At 47.5% G+C, this 15,912-nt stretch overlaps 1 protein-coding gene and 1 long non-coding RNA gene across 2 annotated transcripts in view; one reads left to right on the top strand and one right to left on the bottom strand.

Annotated features, from left to right (window-relative positions):
- The window catches only part of LOC128101896 (uncharacterized), a 98,823-nt gene extending 86,830 nt beyond the window's left edge, over window positions 1–11,993 (bottom strand). Inside the window, exons 1-2 of the long non-coding RNA XR_008215222.1 lie at window positions 10,491–11,993; window positions 6,308–6,358 (exon numbers count right to left, since the gene is read on the bottom strand). This is a non-coding gene — a long non-coding RNA (uncharacterized LOC128101896). The remainder of the gene's footprint in view (window positions 1–6,307; window positions 6,359–10,490) is intronic.
- On the top strand, window positions 10,571–15,680 carry LOC128101880 (translation initiation factor IF-2-like). Its single transcript, XM_052725336.1, has 3 exons — window positions 10,571–10,680; window positions 12,028–12,093; window positions 13,162–15,680. Exon 3 carries the CDS (start codon window positions 13,776–13,778, stop codon window positions 14,487–14,489), a length of 714 nt encoding a protein of 237 aa, XP_052581296.1. The 5' UTR covers window positions 10,571–10,680; window positions 12,028–12,093; window positions 13,162–13,775; the 3' UTR covers window positions 14,490–15,680.
- Window positions 15,681–15,912: the final 232 nt, after the last annotated feature.

Here is a 15,912-nt window from a genome sequence, read left to right as displayed (position 1 = left end):
GTCCTCACACTTGACTCTGCAAGAGTTTTGCCCACTGAGCCATGTTCCCAGTCCTCGAGAAAAACAACTTAATATACTATGTGCCTCATACAAAACTAAGTAGTGGAAATCAACAAGCCTGTTTTCTTTAATTTTCTACATCCAGCCATGTCTAAATATTAGGCTTCTGGTTAAACAGAATGGTTTTGGCTCATTTGAAATGATGTACACATTTAAGTATCAATTTACTTAATGAGTACTTACAGTGTTTTCTATACTTATATAGTGTACATATATTAATAAGCATGATATGAATTCCTGCTGACTGTCATTGCTTTTGTGGTGATCTAGAGGTTTGAGAGACACATGGCGGTGAGCTAGAGGCTTTCCAGTTACAGTATTTCCTTGGTGAAACCAACTTGTACGGCACTCAGTTACATGCCCTTAGCAAATTTCTCTCAGTTTTCTCCTAGCAAGCAATTAAACCTAAAAATAAACTTTTTATTAAACAGAAAGCTAAATTATTAAAAGTCATTTACACCAGATTACCCTGCTGATAGCTGCATTACTACATACACTGAAAATTTTCTTTACTCAAATGTGTTTTTTATTAAAGTGGAATAAAAACCAACCTCACAAGTTTTTAAAAGCAAATTATCATCTTCATTCACGGTATTACCCTTGGTCTCACTTGCATTACTGTGAGAACTAGTCTCGGCTGCCCTTTTATGCAGTGGTCATAACTCTACACAGGCTGCGTTTAAGCTGCTAAAAACACAGAGAGAATGAAACAAAAACATAAGGACTTCTAGACCTTTCTTAACTTCTCTGCAGCCATAAAACAGCAAACTCTAGGGGTGGGGACATCGTGTTTGTGAAACAGCACTACACTCTGCTGCTTAGCACTGATGTTGAGTACTTTGTGTGTGTGCATGGTTCTGCATGCACACACACATGTAAGGCCAGAGGACAACCTCGGGTGTCGCTGCTCAGTCACCATCTACCTTGTTTTTAGAGACAGGGTCTCTCAATCACTTACTTAGCTAGGCTGGCTGGCAAGTAAGTGTCCCGGATGCTCTTGTCTCTGTGTTTCTAATGCTGGGATTACAGGTATCTGTTGTCACACCTGCCTCCACCCCTTTTCTTAACATGGCTTCTAGGTATTTAACTCGGATTACTACTCTATTGACTGAGCTATCTCCCTGGTCCTTGAATATATTTTTAAATGATGTGAAAGTTTTACCCAAAATTTGATAGGTATATTGAAGCTGTTTTTAATTCTACCAGATTTTTTTCTGTTTACCTTTAAGTAGCCTCATTCTAAGTATAGGTTAAAAACTGGCAAGAAAGCAATCTATTTAAGCAAAGTATTTATTTATATTACCTAACTGGGTAGTATATAGCCAAAAGATACTTTAATGTTCTTTCAATGAAAAAAATGGATCATGTGAGTAAAGGTGGTGGTCCAGTGGTAGGGCCTGTGCCAACAGGCCCAAGGCAAAAATCATATAGCTCTTTTCCGGTCCACTTTAGTGAGATGTATCACTAAACCACCCAACATTCAAGACAAATAAGGTCTACAAATGCAGGTTTCCTACTCAAATTCTTTAGAAATGTTTTTTCTTTCCAATTTTCTTTTCTCTAGGATTTCATTTTCTCTCTCATCACTGACATCCAAGAAGTCCCAGTTTTCTTCCAACTTTTGCATATGTACTTCTCTGTAGGTTAAAATTCATGAGCTTGTTCTGACAACTGAGTTTAAGCTTACCTTTCATTAAAGTCTCACCAGATAGTCTCCAAGCATAAGCTATGTAACTGACTGACTCTGAAAAGCCACACATACCCTACACAGTTTTTAATTGGAACCAAGTTGTTGACATACATAAAGATATGTATAGATTATTTATCAGGCATATTTTATAGTTATCATTTACTAGTAAGGGCAGCTTTCCCATAATACACATCCCTGAATCTCTAAATACCAGCTTTCTGGTAATGCATTTTCTCAGCAAACTTTGCACCCAATTCATTTGCAAGCCAAAAACTTAAAACAAAACAAAACAAAACAATAACAACAAAAAAAGCATTTCATCAAAGTAGCAGGAAAAAAATGCAAGTTCTTGCTATGGAAAGGGAAGGTTGAAGCTCAGTGCCCAGCAGTTTTACTTGCCCTGATTGGCACACTGATCAGTACAAATGTCACCTGAGGTGGAAACTGTGAAAACCACACCACACCACACTTTACCAGATCTGCAGTGCTGCAGGGAACAGGAACAGACAAGGAATGATGATTGCATTTGTGCGTGTGAGTGTGTGTGTGTGTGTGTGAGAGAGTGTGTGTGAGTGTGTGTACATGTATACAAGGAGGTCAGAATGCATGTGTGTGAGAGAGAGAGTGTGTATGTGTGTGTGTGTACATATATACAAGGAGGCCAGTGTGTGTGTGTGTGTGTGTGTGTGTGTGTATGTGTGAAAGAGAGAATGTGTGTGTGTGTGTACATATATACAAGGAGGCCATAGTGTGTGTGAGTGTGTGTGTGTTTGTACATATATACAAGAAGGCCAGAGTGTATGTGTGCATGTGCATGTGTGTATATGTGTGTGTGTGTGTGTACTTATATACAAGGAGGCCAGTGTGTGTGTGTGTGTGTGTGTGTGTGTGTGTGTGTGTGTGTGAACTTATATACAAGGAGGCCAGAATGTGTGTGTGTGTGTGTTCTTATATACAAGGAGGCCAGAGTGTGTGTGTGTGTGTGTGTGTGTGTGTGTGTGTGTATACTTATATACAAGGAGGCCAGAGTGTGTGTGTGTGTGTGTATGTGTGTGTATGTGTGTGTACTTATATACAAGAAGGCCAGAGTGTATGTGTGCATGTGTGCACATGTGTGTGTGTGTGTGTGTGTGTGTACTTATACACAAGGAGGCCAGAGTGTGTTTGGGGTGGTGGTGCATACACATATACATGGAGGCTAGAGGAGGATGTCAAGTGTCCTCCTCTATAGTTCTGTCTTATTCCCTTGAGAAGATCTCCCACTGAGACAGGCTGGCAGTCAACAAGCCTCAGTCATCCTCCTGTCTGTCCATACAGCGCTGATGTTACAGGTGCACATACAAGCACATCTAGCTTTTTATCTATGTGTTGGCATCTGAACTCAGGACTTGGTTATGCAGCAAGTGCTCTTACCTACCAAGCCATCTCTCCAACCACCAATTTCTTTGTGCATGCCCCCTCACACATACAGCATATCAGAACTTGCTGCCAAGCCTGATGACCTGAGCTCGTCTCTGGAACTCACACGGTGGAAGGAGAGAACCGACTCCCACAAGTTCTCCTCTGGCTTCCACAGCACATGGTGGGAAGTCAAACTTGTAAACACACACACTAAACAATTTTTATAAAACCAAAATTTGATTAGCAAAAGGCCGTTGGCTTCATTTGCTTAGAGAAGAGGCGGCACACGTGATGGCCGTTCTTGCCCAGCAGACTGGGGAAAACACCACACTCCAGACTGCATGGGGTGAAGCAGCGTGCCATCTAATGCCACGGACATCCCATGATCCCTTAGTAGCAGGATTCTGTACTGACAGCCAGTAGCAACAGAGTCAGCTGCCAAGTCAGTGCATAAAGAAACTGGACCCTGCTAGAAATGCCTACCATTACCCAGGGCCACACCACCATGTAGCAGGAATCTTAAAGAGTCTTATTAATAAAATCAAACCTGTGGCCAGTTATTGGGGTGAATGCTGGAAGGTCAGAGAAGCAGAACAAGCCACAGCTACCTCACTTGCCAACTTCTCAGCCGGTCCTGTTTCCTCAGACTGGATGCCTCTGAGTCCTCATCCAGAATGAATCTCAGCTGAACTGCTGCTCGAAAGCCTGCAAGCTTAACCAGCCAAATGCTTCTAGTTTCCGGTCTTCACCCTTTATATACCTTTCTGCCTTCTACCACACTCCCTGGGATTAAAGGCTCGCTTTCTGGGATTAAAGGCGTGAGTCACCATGCTTGGCTGTATCCTTGAACAGATGGATTTCTGCCTCTGGAATGCTAGGATTAAAGGCGTGTGCTACCACTGCCTATCCTAAGTATCTAGTGGCTTTTCTGTTCTCTGACCTCAGATAAGTTTATTAGGGTACACAATATTTTGGGGAAACACAATACCACCACACCACCCTGAAGGTCCCGTCTCACTGAGAACACTTAGCATCTCAATGACTGCTCTCTTAGGAAGTATTAGTACAAGTAGTAACTGTACACATGTGTGGGTGTATGTTCATGTGGGTATACATGCATGTGTGTGCATATGAGTGTGGAGGCCGGAGGTCAACTCCAGCTGTTGTTCCTCAGGCACGATCTTCCTTGTTTCTTGAGACAAGGTCTTTCCTTGGCTTTTAGTTTGCCAAGTAGACTAGGCTAGCTCCTGGGATCCAGCCATCTCCATCTTTTTTATTGACTGATTGACCACTTTGTTTTATTTGAGACATGGTCTCACTATGTAGACTAGACTGGTGTGGAACTCACCAAGATCCTCCTGCTTCTGCTTCCCAAGTACTTGGATTAAAGGTATGGGTCATCAAGCCTGGTAATTCAACTGTTTTGACACTGGGCCTCACATTGTAGCCCAGGCTGGCCTTGAACTCATAGCTAGCCACCTGCCTCAGCCTCTCTGGTACTGGGTTTGTAGAAATAATCCAAGACTTCTGGCAGGAAAAGTAAGTTTAAAGAATTGCATATAAAATTATAAAAATGAGATTCCTTCACATAACATCCAACAGCAAGCTTAAAGGGGGTTGAGGGGATTAAAATGTGGCTTTCCTAATGCATGGCTATTTCTCTGTTTGGTCGCTCTTAAAAATAATTTATGTAAAACAGCCTTCTCTCTAAATATACTGTGTGTTCCCATACATGCATTGAAAATATTTGCATACAGTGTGTGTATGCCCTGGTACACACATGGTAAAAATTTTAAAAATATGGACTGCATAAATCAGTAGCTGATTTTAAATATACATCAACTTAAACAGATTTGTTTGCAATTTATGAATTCCTCAGGTATAAAAGATCTTTCTTACTGGCGGTGCTTCTAGAAGATGTTTATACTCTGCGGAGTGTACAAAAATGCCTCTCACACAAACAAAGAAAGGAAAGATTCAAGAGCTCGGCATTCTAACCCTGCCTTCGCTATTAAAATCCACCATGAATGCGGCAGAGACTGGCCGAGACCAGGGAGGTTCGCTTGTCATGCTACAGTAGACATGATATTTTGTGTGCTGCCCAAGACATTTTCCTCATGAATATAAGTCGCCTGCCATTTATTATGAGATTTTTCTCCGATTGACACCCCATTATGTATATTCAGTCAAGCTCGAAAGAGATTTCGGTGATCAATACACTATTTGTGTTGAAAGTCTATTATTGGCTCTAGCAATGAGTTGCAGAGAAGCAAAAATGGATGTGGTATTAAGTGAACTGAATGATACAGAAATTTGTGTTTTAGATGAGGAGGCAGACACAGGATGGCATAAAAACAAGAGAACGTAAGAGAAATGTCTTTTCTATTAAAAACCAGCTTTTCCAAGCCCATCCACTGACAGAATGCATTAAATGCCTGATAATTTTTTTAAAATATCTTAAATTACATATCATGGTGTGTGAAGCAGTGGGGAGACGTGTCTCTCCTAGCACCAATCCCTTCACGGTACAGACGATCGCTCTTGCTTAAAGAGTCACATTTGGAAGCACTTGATACCCTAAGGTGAAGAAGGCAGGTCCAGTCCTGGGGAAATCTGTAAACTCTTGCACCATGCAGTCTCTTTGTTGGGTACTTCAATACATTTCATTTTCTAACCTACTAGTACAGTACCCCAACAGCACAGCCTTCATCGGCTGGGAGCTGGCGTTTTGGTTAGTATATGTGGTTAAGTTGCTAACCACAGAATTTCATCTGACCTCAAAGAATTCAGCTACTGAATCTGGAGGTAACTACATATTAGGAGCCATCTGCTTGAGCTAAGATATTAAAACATACAAGGATACCCAGAAAGAAAAAGTCATCAGGGAAATATCAATTCGGCATTACCCAGATACCAAAGCTTCACGTCCTCTTACAGTGTAGCAAGGAAGAGCGCAAAAGGAAGGCAGTAAAAGGTCACAGTGACCTAGGCAGTCATAGACAGTCATGTGGCTGGGTTGTATGTAATGTCCCTGTGTTACAAGTCCCCCGAGCCATGGTCTCCAGCCCTCTTCCTGAATCTTGGGTAGACAGACTGGAAAATCAGTATAGATCTCTAAAACTATCGATATTTAATTATTTGGTTTGTTGAACTTACAGTTTGAACTACTCTCGGGCAGAAGGGCAGCAGCTGGACGAGTCAGAACACCTGCAAGAGCAAGACAGCCAGAGCGTTAGCAGTTAGGGTTGTCTGCAGAGTCTTCGAGCGCCAAAGAAGAGTCGCAGTTGTTTGACCAACACAGGTGAGTTCTAAGCTGCATCCGCTGCAACGCTACTCATCACGGCATTTTGACTCTAAATACCTAGAACTGGATTGCTTTCAAATTAGCAACCCAAAAAATGACACATTGAGACACTGAAAAAAAAAAAAGGTGGAGGGAGAGTGTCTGCCTTGCTTATAGGAATACCAATATCCATTCATCGCTTGTCTTGATGGTCCGGAGATAGCCCACCTAGACCTAATCAGAATCTAATATCCACAGGAAAGACACAAATAAAAATGCTCCTGACAACCTCAGAGTCTCCTCAAAATGAAAATCAAGTAATCTTGAGCAGCAAATTCAGTCTGTGTGGGATGTGTGTGCATGCGGCAGAATCTGCATGCAAAGCGCATTCTTGAATCCTGCAGGAATGTCTGTGCAAGTATTTAATACCACTTAAAATGAAAAGGGTTGCAACTCCAAATGTTGGGGCAGGGGACTGCTTGCTGGCTTGGGGCTTTTGTGTTTTGAGACAAGTTTTGGCCTTGAACATGGATCCTCTTTCTTTAGCCTTTCAAGAGTGCTGGAATCATAAGCATGTACCACCACACCCAGTTTCCAGTTTTTAAAAAGCTACTTTTCACTCTCTCAAACACCACACACACACACACACACACACACACACACACACACACGCACGCACACACGCACGCACACGCACACACACAGAGAATAAAAATGTATCAATTTTAAAATACACAAAAACTAATGATATTACAAATTAAAATTTCTTGAAATAAGTTGATTTGCAAACTGGGTTTTCAACAAATTCCTTATAAACCACAAGTGTGATGTGACATGCTCAGATGAAACAGAGAGGTTCTCAGAGGCTGGCTCCACATCAGACATCAGATACCCCACCCCACCCCTGGCTTTGTCCTTCAACCCTCTCCAGTGCCTGAAAAAGCTGTGTTCATTAACAAAAGTGCTCCTGGGGTGAAAAATGAGCATAGTTGGCATGCTTTAGTAGTTCAGGTGTTAATTCAGTCAGATCACTAGCTTCACTGGGATGTTCTGGAACGTTCCTCACACGGTGCTGTGTATATATTTACTGTGGGAACTCAAGGCAATAATATTCTGGAACCTTCTCACACTGCAATCAATAGCAAGCAGACAGTGCCAACTCCCTCAGATAGTCGCTGGATGTCTTAGGAAAAGACCCTTTGAAGCATGGCTGCCAAGGCACTAGCATCCAAGCAGAACGCTAAAGCCATCCTGCCAATCTGAGTCCCGAAGCTACTGAAGTCGGTCTTGATTTTAGAGTGACCTGCAATCACAGGCAATTTACCTGACTGTTTGTTCTGTGACTCAACGCCTTCAAGGTGCTGGGATTTGTAGGTATGTTTTGTAGATTTAAGAGAGGGGAAGATAATGTAAGGGGGGAAAGGTGTTTGTGTTGGGGGAACAGAAGGAGCTTCATCAGCTTTGAACTTGAATTATCAGTTTAAAAAGGAACATGCAATTTTCACTCAGAGTAATGGCTGAGGTAAGTGCTAACAGGTCCAGCAAGATCTGGAAATGTGCTCACTCATGCTAGTGATCAGGTGAGAAGTATCTTTTTTCCTCTTAAAATAATGTATTTACCTTAAGAACGGATGGTAACCAAGTAGGCATCTTTTAGGGGGAAAAAAATAAGAAAAGTAAAAAAGCTTTGGTCTTCCCTTCCTCTTGGTCAGCCCTGCTGTCTGCGGGAGACGATGTGCAACGGTGGTAATGGGAATTAGGAGTTAGGAATTCATAATGCCTTTTTCTTCAAAGAGCTTACAACACTTTCTTTCCTATAGATTTGAAATCTTGTCTTGCAGAGGTGGTCTTCCTCTAGTCAGGTGGCCTGGCTTGACCTGGTTCTGCTTGGTGGACCCTGCAGTAAAGGGTTAGTCCATTCATTTATTTCCTCCTCCTGCCCTCATGAAGACACCAGGTTCTTGGGTATCCCACATGCTGGCTTATTCCATATATTACCTGAAAACCTCATAAAAAAATAAAATAAAATAAAATAAATAACAACTCCGAAACCTTATCTTCGTAAAGAAATTTCACCAGGAGACCCAAAGCCTTCGCCGCTGGTTCTCCCCAGGTCTGTCAGCCTCCCAGACCTTAAAGTTTGGAAGCAGTTCTCATTCTGTATCTTTCCATCAAAATCAGCCTCTCAAAGTTATTATCAATGCTTTGCCAAGCTGACAGGTGAAATGGAGAAATGTCAGGCTTTGAAGCCCTGCACATGAGTTGAAGTCTACCCCCTAGAATATCAGTGAGCATGCAGTGTAGGCAACACCCAAGCTTGACACTGCCTCGCCCTGAACCACTGCAATTGCAGGGCTCCTTCCCTGGCTTCATGCAGAGGCTCAGAAACAGGGTGGGGCTCCCTGGCCTTGCAATGGCAAAGAGAATCTTTGCTATTAAGAAAACTGAATTGTTCACATTCCAGTTTTCCAATATTTTCCACAAATACTTTGGACATAATCATGTGGTTAGGGGTGCCACTGTTTCTAATATTATGATGGAGATGAAAACCTTTGTGTCAATTTAATGAGATGTGTGCACCAGCATAGATGGCGGGTATTGAAATGAAGGGGGTGAATCTAAAAACCCAGGAGACAGTCTCCCAGAGGAGAGCTATGAGGAGACTGGGTTCTCTGATAAGGCTTATCATATATTTTTAAAATCACAAGTATGGTTAAGGTCTAGAAGTAAAATCTAACTGTGCTGGCTTCCTTATGAGTCAGCAGACCTCTGAACCCTTCAGCCAGTGCAGCTAGAGTCAATGGCCAAGAGCTGTCTTTGGACACACCCATTTTCCCAACCCTGTCTCTCTCTCTCTCTCTCTCTCTCTCTCTCTCTCTCTCTCTCTCTCTCTCTCTCTCTCTCTCTCTCTCCTTCCCTCCCTCTTTCTCTCAATATCATCTCTATGCTTCTTGGTGTCTTAACTCAGAGCTTGCATCCCAAACTGCACCCTGCCACCTCCACCAAGCCAGAATCCGGCTCCAGAGTGGAAGGGCTAGCCTTCATCTCTTTCCTGAGTACAGCTGGATTAGGGCCTATTTCTTCCTTCATGGGCAACTCCTACTTCATTTTCTCTCCAGTCTGCATGTTATCAGCTTGACATTCCCTTCAGTGGCATATGACAAATTAAATTGGCCATCACTGTACTCATCAAAGGAGGTTGTCTTCTATTCTCCAGAACTGCTTTCTCCAGTCCTGTTCACACACACACTCACACACACACACACCTTGGTATTTATTTATTTCTATTTTTTAGGGTTTTGTTTGAAGGGGAGAGGGTTGTAAAAATAATATATAGCTGAAACTCTCTACGAAGAAAGAAAAGCAACCCAGAGCCATAAAACCAAAGGTACAGTCGCAAAATAGGATACCTGTTCTACCTTGCATTTAAAACAAAAACTTTACCCAAAAAATGCAATTAAATGATTTTTCACATCTTTCCTCGTAATTCGACACTTTAACACGTATTTTCTGCCCCAAAATCATAAAGTAAAAATAATATTTTTAGGTACCTTCAAGTCTCACACCTCCTTGGCAGAATCACCTGCAGTACAGAGGGTAGATCAGAAACCGAGGGGCTTGGCTGGTTAGCACCGCAACATCTACAGCCACTGTTTCCCTCTCTCCAAAAGCATTTCAAGTGGCTTTTGGAGACAGAGTGACCGGAGGCAGAGGCTTCGCCCTATCTGGGGCTGATTCTCACTAGGGCCCCCGCCCCCCACATTCAGACTCTCTGGCAGTACCCAACCCGCGCCAGCCAGCTGCAGCTACCGGCTCCCACCTGAGTGTCTTTTCAACCTTTGTCAAGTATCTCAAGACAGGAATTCTTCAAATCAAAGCTCTCTTCCAAACCAGAGACTGAGGAAACTCCAAAGGGAGGCCCAGAAGGCTAGCGACTTCGGACTCTCTCTGCAAGCTTGACTTAGTCATTACATCAATCCGCGGGTGCCTCAAGGACCCTGGGGTCTCCACACGGTCGGAGAGCATCCCACGCCTGCGCTCCCTCTGGGCACTCACCTACTGCTAGAAGGGGAGTCACACTCTGTGGTCCACACTTCCGCCGCAGAGAAACCTAGCACGCCTACCCGAGTGGCTAGCGCGCCTCGCAGTGTGGTCGTATCATAGGGTGCCCAGTGCACCCACTGAGGTGGCCGGACCTCTGGGTGTCTGAGCGTGCCTCTGAGGTGGCCGGATCGCCGGTGACCGGGTGGGTACCAAGGCATCTGCTGCGAGGAGCGGTCCCGGGCGGGTCCGCGCCGAGCTCGAGCGAGCGGGCGAGCGGGGCGGGAGGGGCCATTTGTAACCGAGCAGACGCTACCACCGCCCCTTACTCGCGGGGGGCGGGGGCGGGCGGTCAGGTGACGGCGGCCCACCCCGCGCCGCTGAGCCGGGTGGTTCCTGCCCGGGAGGAGCCCCCTGGCGCGCTCTGATTGGAACTCCCGCTGCAGTAGCGGGGGAAGGGGGACACGTGACCGCCCGGCTGGGCAGCCCGGCGCGCCCCACCCGCTATGGGCACCCCATCTTCCATCCTGGAAAAGCCGGGGAACACAGGGAAGGCGGGGGAGCACGCAGGGTGCAATCAGCCCCTTTAGCTGCAGTGCTGGGTGATCACCGCAGCTGAACCTGGGAAGGCTTTCTCACTCTACCAGCCGGCCTTCACTGTCCTCCTCCCTGCCCTTGGCAGTAGAACCCTCCCTTCTCGGCTGCAGCGTGCGCGCGCGCGCGCGCACACACACACACACACACACACACACACACACACACACACACACACACACACCACACACACAGAGGCACTGACACTCTGGGTAGACCACCGTCACTTCATAGTTAAGAGTGACCGCTCCCCTCCCTGCCTCTCCTTTTGAGCACCGGCTTAGGGTACGGAGAGCAGCTTAAGGCGATGCATTGCAGACGTGGCTCAGCTCAAAGGCTAGAAAGCCCCCCTCCCCCCGCCACGCACGACTGGACCACGCCCGGGGATGCCCGGTAACTCTCAGGTCTAGAAGGAGAGAAACTCTAGCTGACTCCCTCGGGGAAAAGGGAGCCGCAGTTGAAGGTCCACCCTCTCCCGAGAGGGCAGTGACCATCGGAGTGCAAGTCCAGTCCACAGCCTAGGGGAGCGAAGACCCAATAAAGATCAAATTAAAATATAAGGTAGTGGTGCCGCCAGGGACATGCCTCGTGGTCGTGGGAAGCCGGCTATTAACCACCCACAACCGGGCGTTGCTTTTCTCTTGAATTGTGAACGCCTTCAGAGTTTCGCGCTGTTCCAAGCTCCAGTTCCTCTGCAGAGAGCGAATTCCGCAGCCTCGCACTCCACCTCCCCATCCATGACCCCCTCCCTTGGTTGCACCATCCTAGATGGCAGAAATTCAGAGAAAATGCGGTGTCACGTCCGCCGCGATGCCCGCGGACGGGTCCCCCCAGCAGCACGTGGGGACCGTGAACCCCTAGTCTGCTCGTTGCTTGGGCCGTACTGTAGTTATACCTATGCGATTATTAGAAACAAATTGTCTCTCTCTGTACTAACTTCTTTCTAATTCTGTCCAAGGGAGTTTTGTACTGGATTTGGTCGTGGATGCGGTTTCCGGCCAAGGTGGCCACTGCAGAGTCCAAGGTACAGAAGGAGAAGAAGGCGGGACTCTGGCCCTTGGTCCTTTTGCGCCCCACTTCACTCCCGGGCTCCATCCGCGATGGTACACCCACCTTGACCCAGATGGCCTTTTCCCAATCCTTTCTTGATGTGTGAGTGTTTAGCTTCGCTGGGCACAGGACAAATGTCCAGCAGGTTTGTTCAGTAGGAAGTTTAACTGTATGTAAAGCTTTGGGCACCAACGCTAGACAGAACTTTGGAGGACGCTGAACAGCTAGCCATGGGAGAGAGAGAACGGTAAAAGGAAACGGGACTGTCAAATTGAGGAGAATCTTACTTTTAAGCGGACGCCTCTCTGCTCGTCTCCAAACTACACTACATAAAAGGGGGAGATAATCCATACACACACACACACACACACACACACACACACACACACACACACACACACACACCTCTACCTTTTAGTAAGAAAGCTGGGTCAGTTTTGTGTTCCCAGGTGTTAATTTTGATGTTAACCACCACTTTGAAATGGAAAGTTGGATATGGCCAGAAAGTCAGAAGACACGGGTCATAGGGTTTTCACAGTTTAACTTGCTCTCCCAACCGTCTCTCAGGGAAACTGGGAGAGTACCGGACACTTGTGGCATGGCCTGAAGAGATAATTTCTGGGAGTCTGGCATGGATTCACTTACGATATACAGAAGCCTAGACAAGCCTTGAATACCCCTTTAGAACCTCAAGGATGTGTTTTTTGAACTTGAACTGTAGACCCCCACCCTCCACCCACCCACCCCCACCCACCCCCACCCCCGCTCCCCGCTTCAATGTTTTATCTTGCACGTCTGGGAATGATTGTGCATTTAAACGCACACACCTACGTACGATGGGTCCCCCACAGCTGGAGGTGCATGGTGTCAGATCCCGGACTTTCACGTGTCCTGACCTTGGGGAGCATTCAGAGGGAGACAGCCTTGGTGTAGCTGACACCGGGCAAGGGAGACTCGCCTTGCTGAGAAGGGTGGAGGTGTTTGCGGCAGTGACTGGATGCTGGCAGGCCTCTGATTCTACCCCACTGGGGTCTGTCTACAGGGTCACACCCTGTTGAGAAAGCGCCAACAGCCCAGATGGAGGGAGTGACATTGAACCTGACAGGTCGCTGCAGAGCATTTGCCTTTAACGTCCTCCTACCGCTTGGTCCGAGGTCTGGGGAGCTGTGTCTTTGGAGTGACCACACCTTGTGTGGGCTGTGAGAAGCTGCTTTATGGTGGCGGGTGGGGCAGGTTAATAAAGTGCAGAATCTGTCCTGGTTTTTACTCTAAAAGGGAGCTGGTAGTATCGACAGGTTAATCTTGGAAAGCTAAGAAGAGGGCGTGGTGGTAGGGGGCAAATGGCAGCTTGGGGGTCCCGGGATAATATGTATTTCAGAGGCTTCCTGTCTGCGGGCATGCCCTAGAGCTGCGTTAAGTGTCACTATTTCCTTCCATAGGGCAGGCACTGTCCCCTCTCCCCTCCCTTCCTCCAAGTCCCTAAGGCCAGATCTCTGCACTGGCAAGAGTCTGGGCCTGCCATTTCCCCCGGTTCATTCTTAGAGCGGAACAAGACCTGCCAGGATCATAGGTGTGCCTGGCAGGCACCTAACTGCCCCTGTCGTCTCCACCGCACCCACTGCAGAGTTGCTGCGACAGTGGGACCGCTACCTTCTAATGCCTTCTGCCCCCTCCTTTTTGGCTGTTCACCTCTCGCCCCGCCCACCACCTTCCTTCCCCAGCGCGTTCCGCTGCACACCCACCAGGCACGCGTGGATGCCTAGGGCTGGGAGCAGCCTTTGCGGAGCGCCTACGACGGCGATCCGCAGCCGGGCCGGGGCTGCCCCAGCTCCGGGTGCACCCACGTGGAAACCGCCGGCTACCCCAGGGTCCCGGGCTCAGCTGAGGGCAGAGTTCCCGCGAAACCCCAAGGTGGTCCGCAGGTCAATGTCCATCTGTCTCCGCCCCACCACCCCTAGTCAGGATGTGAACGGAAGGTTTGGAAGCTCCAGTGTCCCCAGCTATCCCTGGACAAAGCCTCCCGCTTTCCGGCTTCCCACTCCGGAAATTCAAGGAGGCCCGGACCGCGGGAAAGGGACGCGTGTGGAGAGCGCCTTGAAGCGTCTGGCCAGGATGCGGGTGCCGGTCGTGTCCCAGCCTTGCCTAGCGCGGCTGCTCCCGCGCCTGCATCCGCGCCGAGGTGCTGCAGAGCGCAGGCCGGGCGGCGCCGGTGGCTGCACACCCACGTGCCGGGGTGAGCGCGCCCTTAGCCAGCCGCTGCTGCTCGGCTGGCGCCGGCTAGATCTCCGCAACGCCCCGCCCCACCCTCCCAGTGCTCTCAGCCTCCTTGGCGTCTCGGCCACAGCTTCCGAGACCCAGTGCCGCCTCTGAGAACCGCACTACCCGGCATGATTGCGGGCGGTTGCCAGGAAGCCGCACCTCCGCGCTAGGTCCGGTGCTTACCTGGTTCTGTGCATGGCCGGGTTCGGTCACTGCTCCCGGGGGTTCGTTCGCCGCCCACTGCCTCCTGAAAGGTGCACGGGAGGGCGTTCCCGAGGCTCCAGCACCTCCTGAAACGCTTCCCCAACTGACATTCTGCATGGTACCTTCTTAGCCTGTCACCTTCTTTGATAGGAGGGGATGCGTAGCCCTGGCGTTTTCTTTCTGGGCCATGCCTCTCGCTCACATCAACGCCCACTTCTACACACACCTGATCGCGGCTAGTCCAGGCCCCGAATCCTCCTCACCCATTCCTAGATCCAACACTCCGCAGTCGCTGACAGCAACGTGAGGGGGTGGCACTTAAGAGCGTGGTAGTGTCCCCAAATTTAAGAAACAGTCACCTATCCCTTGTCTTTGTGTGTTTCAAGGCGTGTAGCATGTTTAAGAACACATACAATCCGGAAGCACTCACACAGTTGGAAAATCAGACCAGAGTATCTTGAGAGAAGTGTAGATTCACATGCATTTCTAAGAAAGAACTCAGGCTTTGTTGGTGCTGATTTGTTTCTGAAACAGGGTCTCCTCTCGCCCTGGCTAGCCTCAAATTTAGCAGGTAGTCTAGGATGATGTTGAACTTCTGGTCCACCTGAGAGCTGGGATTACAGGCTTGCACCACCACTCCTACTTATGTGGTGCCAGTAATCAAACCCAGGGCTTCCTAGAGGTGAGGCAAGAGCTCTGTTAACTGAACTGCAGGTCCCAGGCCCCTCGATGAAACTACAAACAATGCTGTATATTAGTGGATATTGGTACAGCATGAATGGAATCCCTCCTTCCGTCCCTTTCTCCCCAATCTCCAATTATTCCTGTTCCCCCCCACACAAATGAAATTTTGGGTAGTCACCACCACTGCCGACTCACCAAAGTCTCCCTGTCCCCGAGGATGACAGGTGACCCCTGACAACCCTGTATTTTCCACCCCTCCCAAGTTTTGTCCTTTCAAGACTGTTGAATAAATGGAATTACACAGTCATGTGGTCTGTTTCTTTGTTCTTTCTTAAAACAACAACAAAAACCTCAATGTTATTTCCCCGAATTCCATCCTACTTGTCAATAGTTGGTCATTGGATTGAATTCATGATGGGCGGGGTCAGTCCTTTAACTGTCACGTGGAGTGCTCCTTCAAGGAGTTTCTGTATGTTGGCTATTATGAATAAAGACGTTATGAGCATCTGTGTGCAGGTTTATGGGTTTCTTGGGGAAGAATGACCATGAGAATGATTGCTGGGCTCTGTTGGCACAAGCTTACTTCTATAAGACATTTCAGATGTCCACAGCAGCAGTTTGTGGTGACTCAGGTTTTCCTCACTGT

Source organism: Peromyscus californicus, unplaced genomic scaffold, assembly GCF_007827085.1.
Source record: "Peromyscus californicus insignis strain IS unplaced genomic scaffold, ASM782708v3 Scaffold_11__1_contigs__length_118956290, whole genome shotgun sequence".
Lineage (NCBI taxonomy): Eukaryota > Metazoa > Chordata > Mammalia > Rodentia > Cricetidae > Peromyscus > Peromyscus californicus.
The sequence above is the reverse complement of the archived record's forward strand: the minus strand, read 5'-3'. Positions and strand labels throughout refer to the sequence as shown.

What these genes read in the sequence shown, in the direction of transcription:
- LOC128101880 (XM_052725336.1), top strand. Translation starts at nt 13,776, where the DNA reads ATGCCTTCTGCCCCCTCCTTTTTGGCTGTTCACCTCTCGCCCCGCCCA.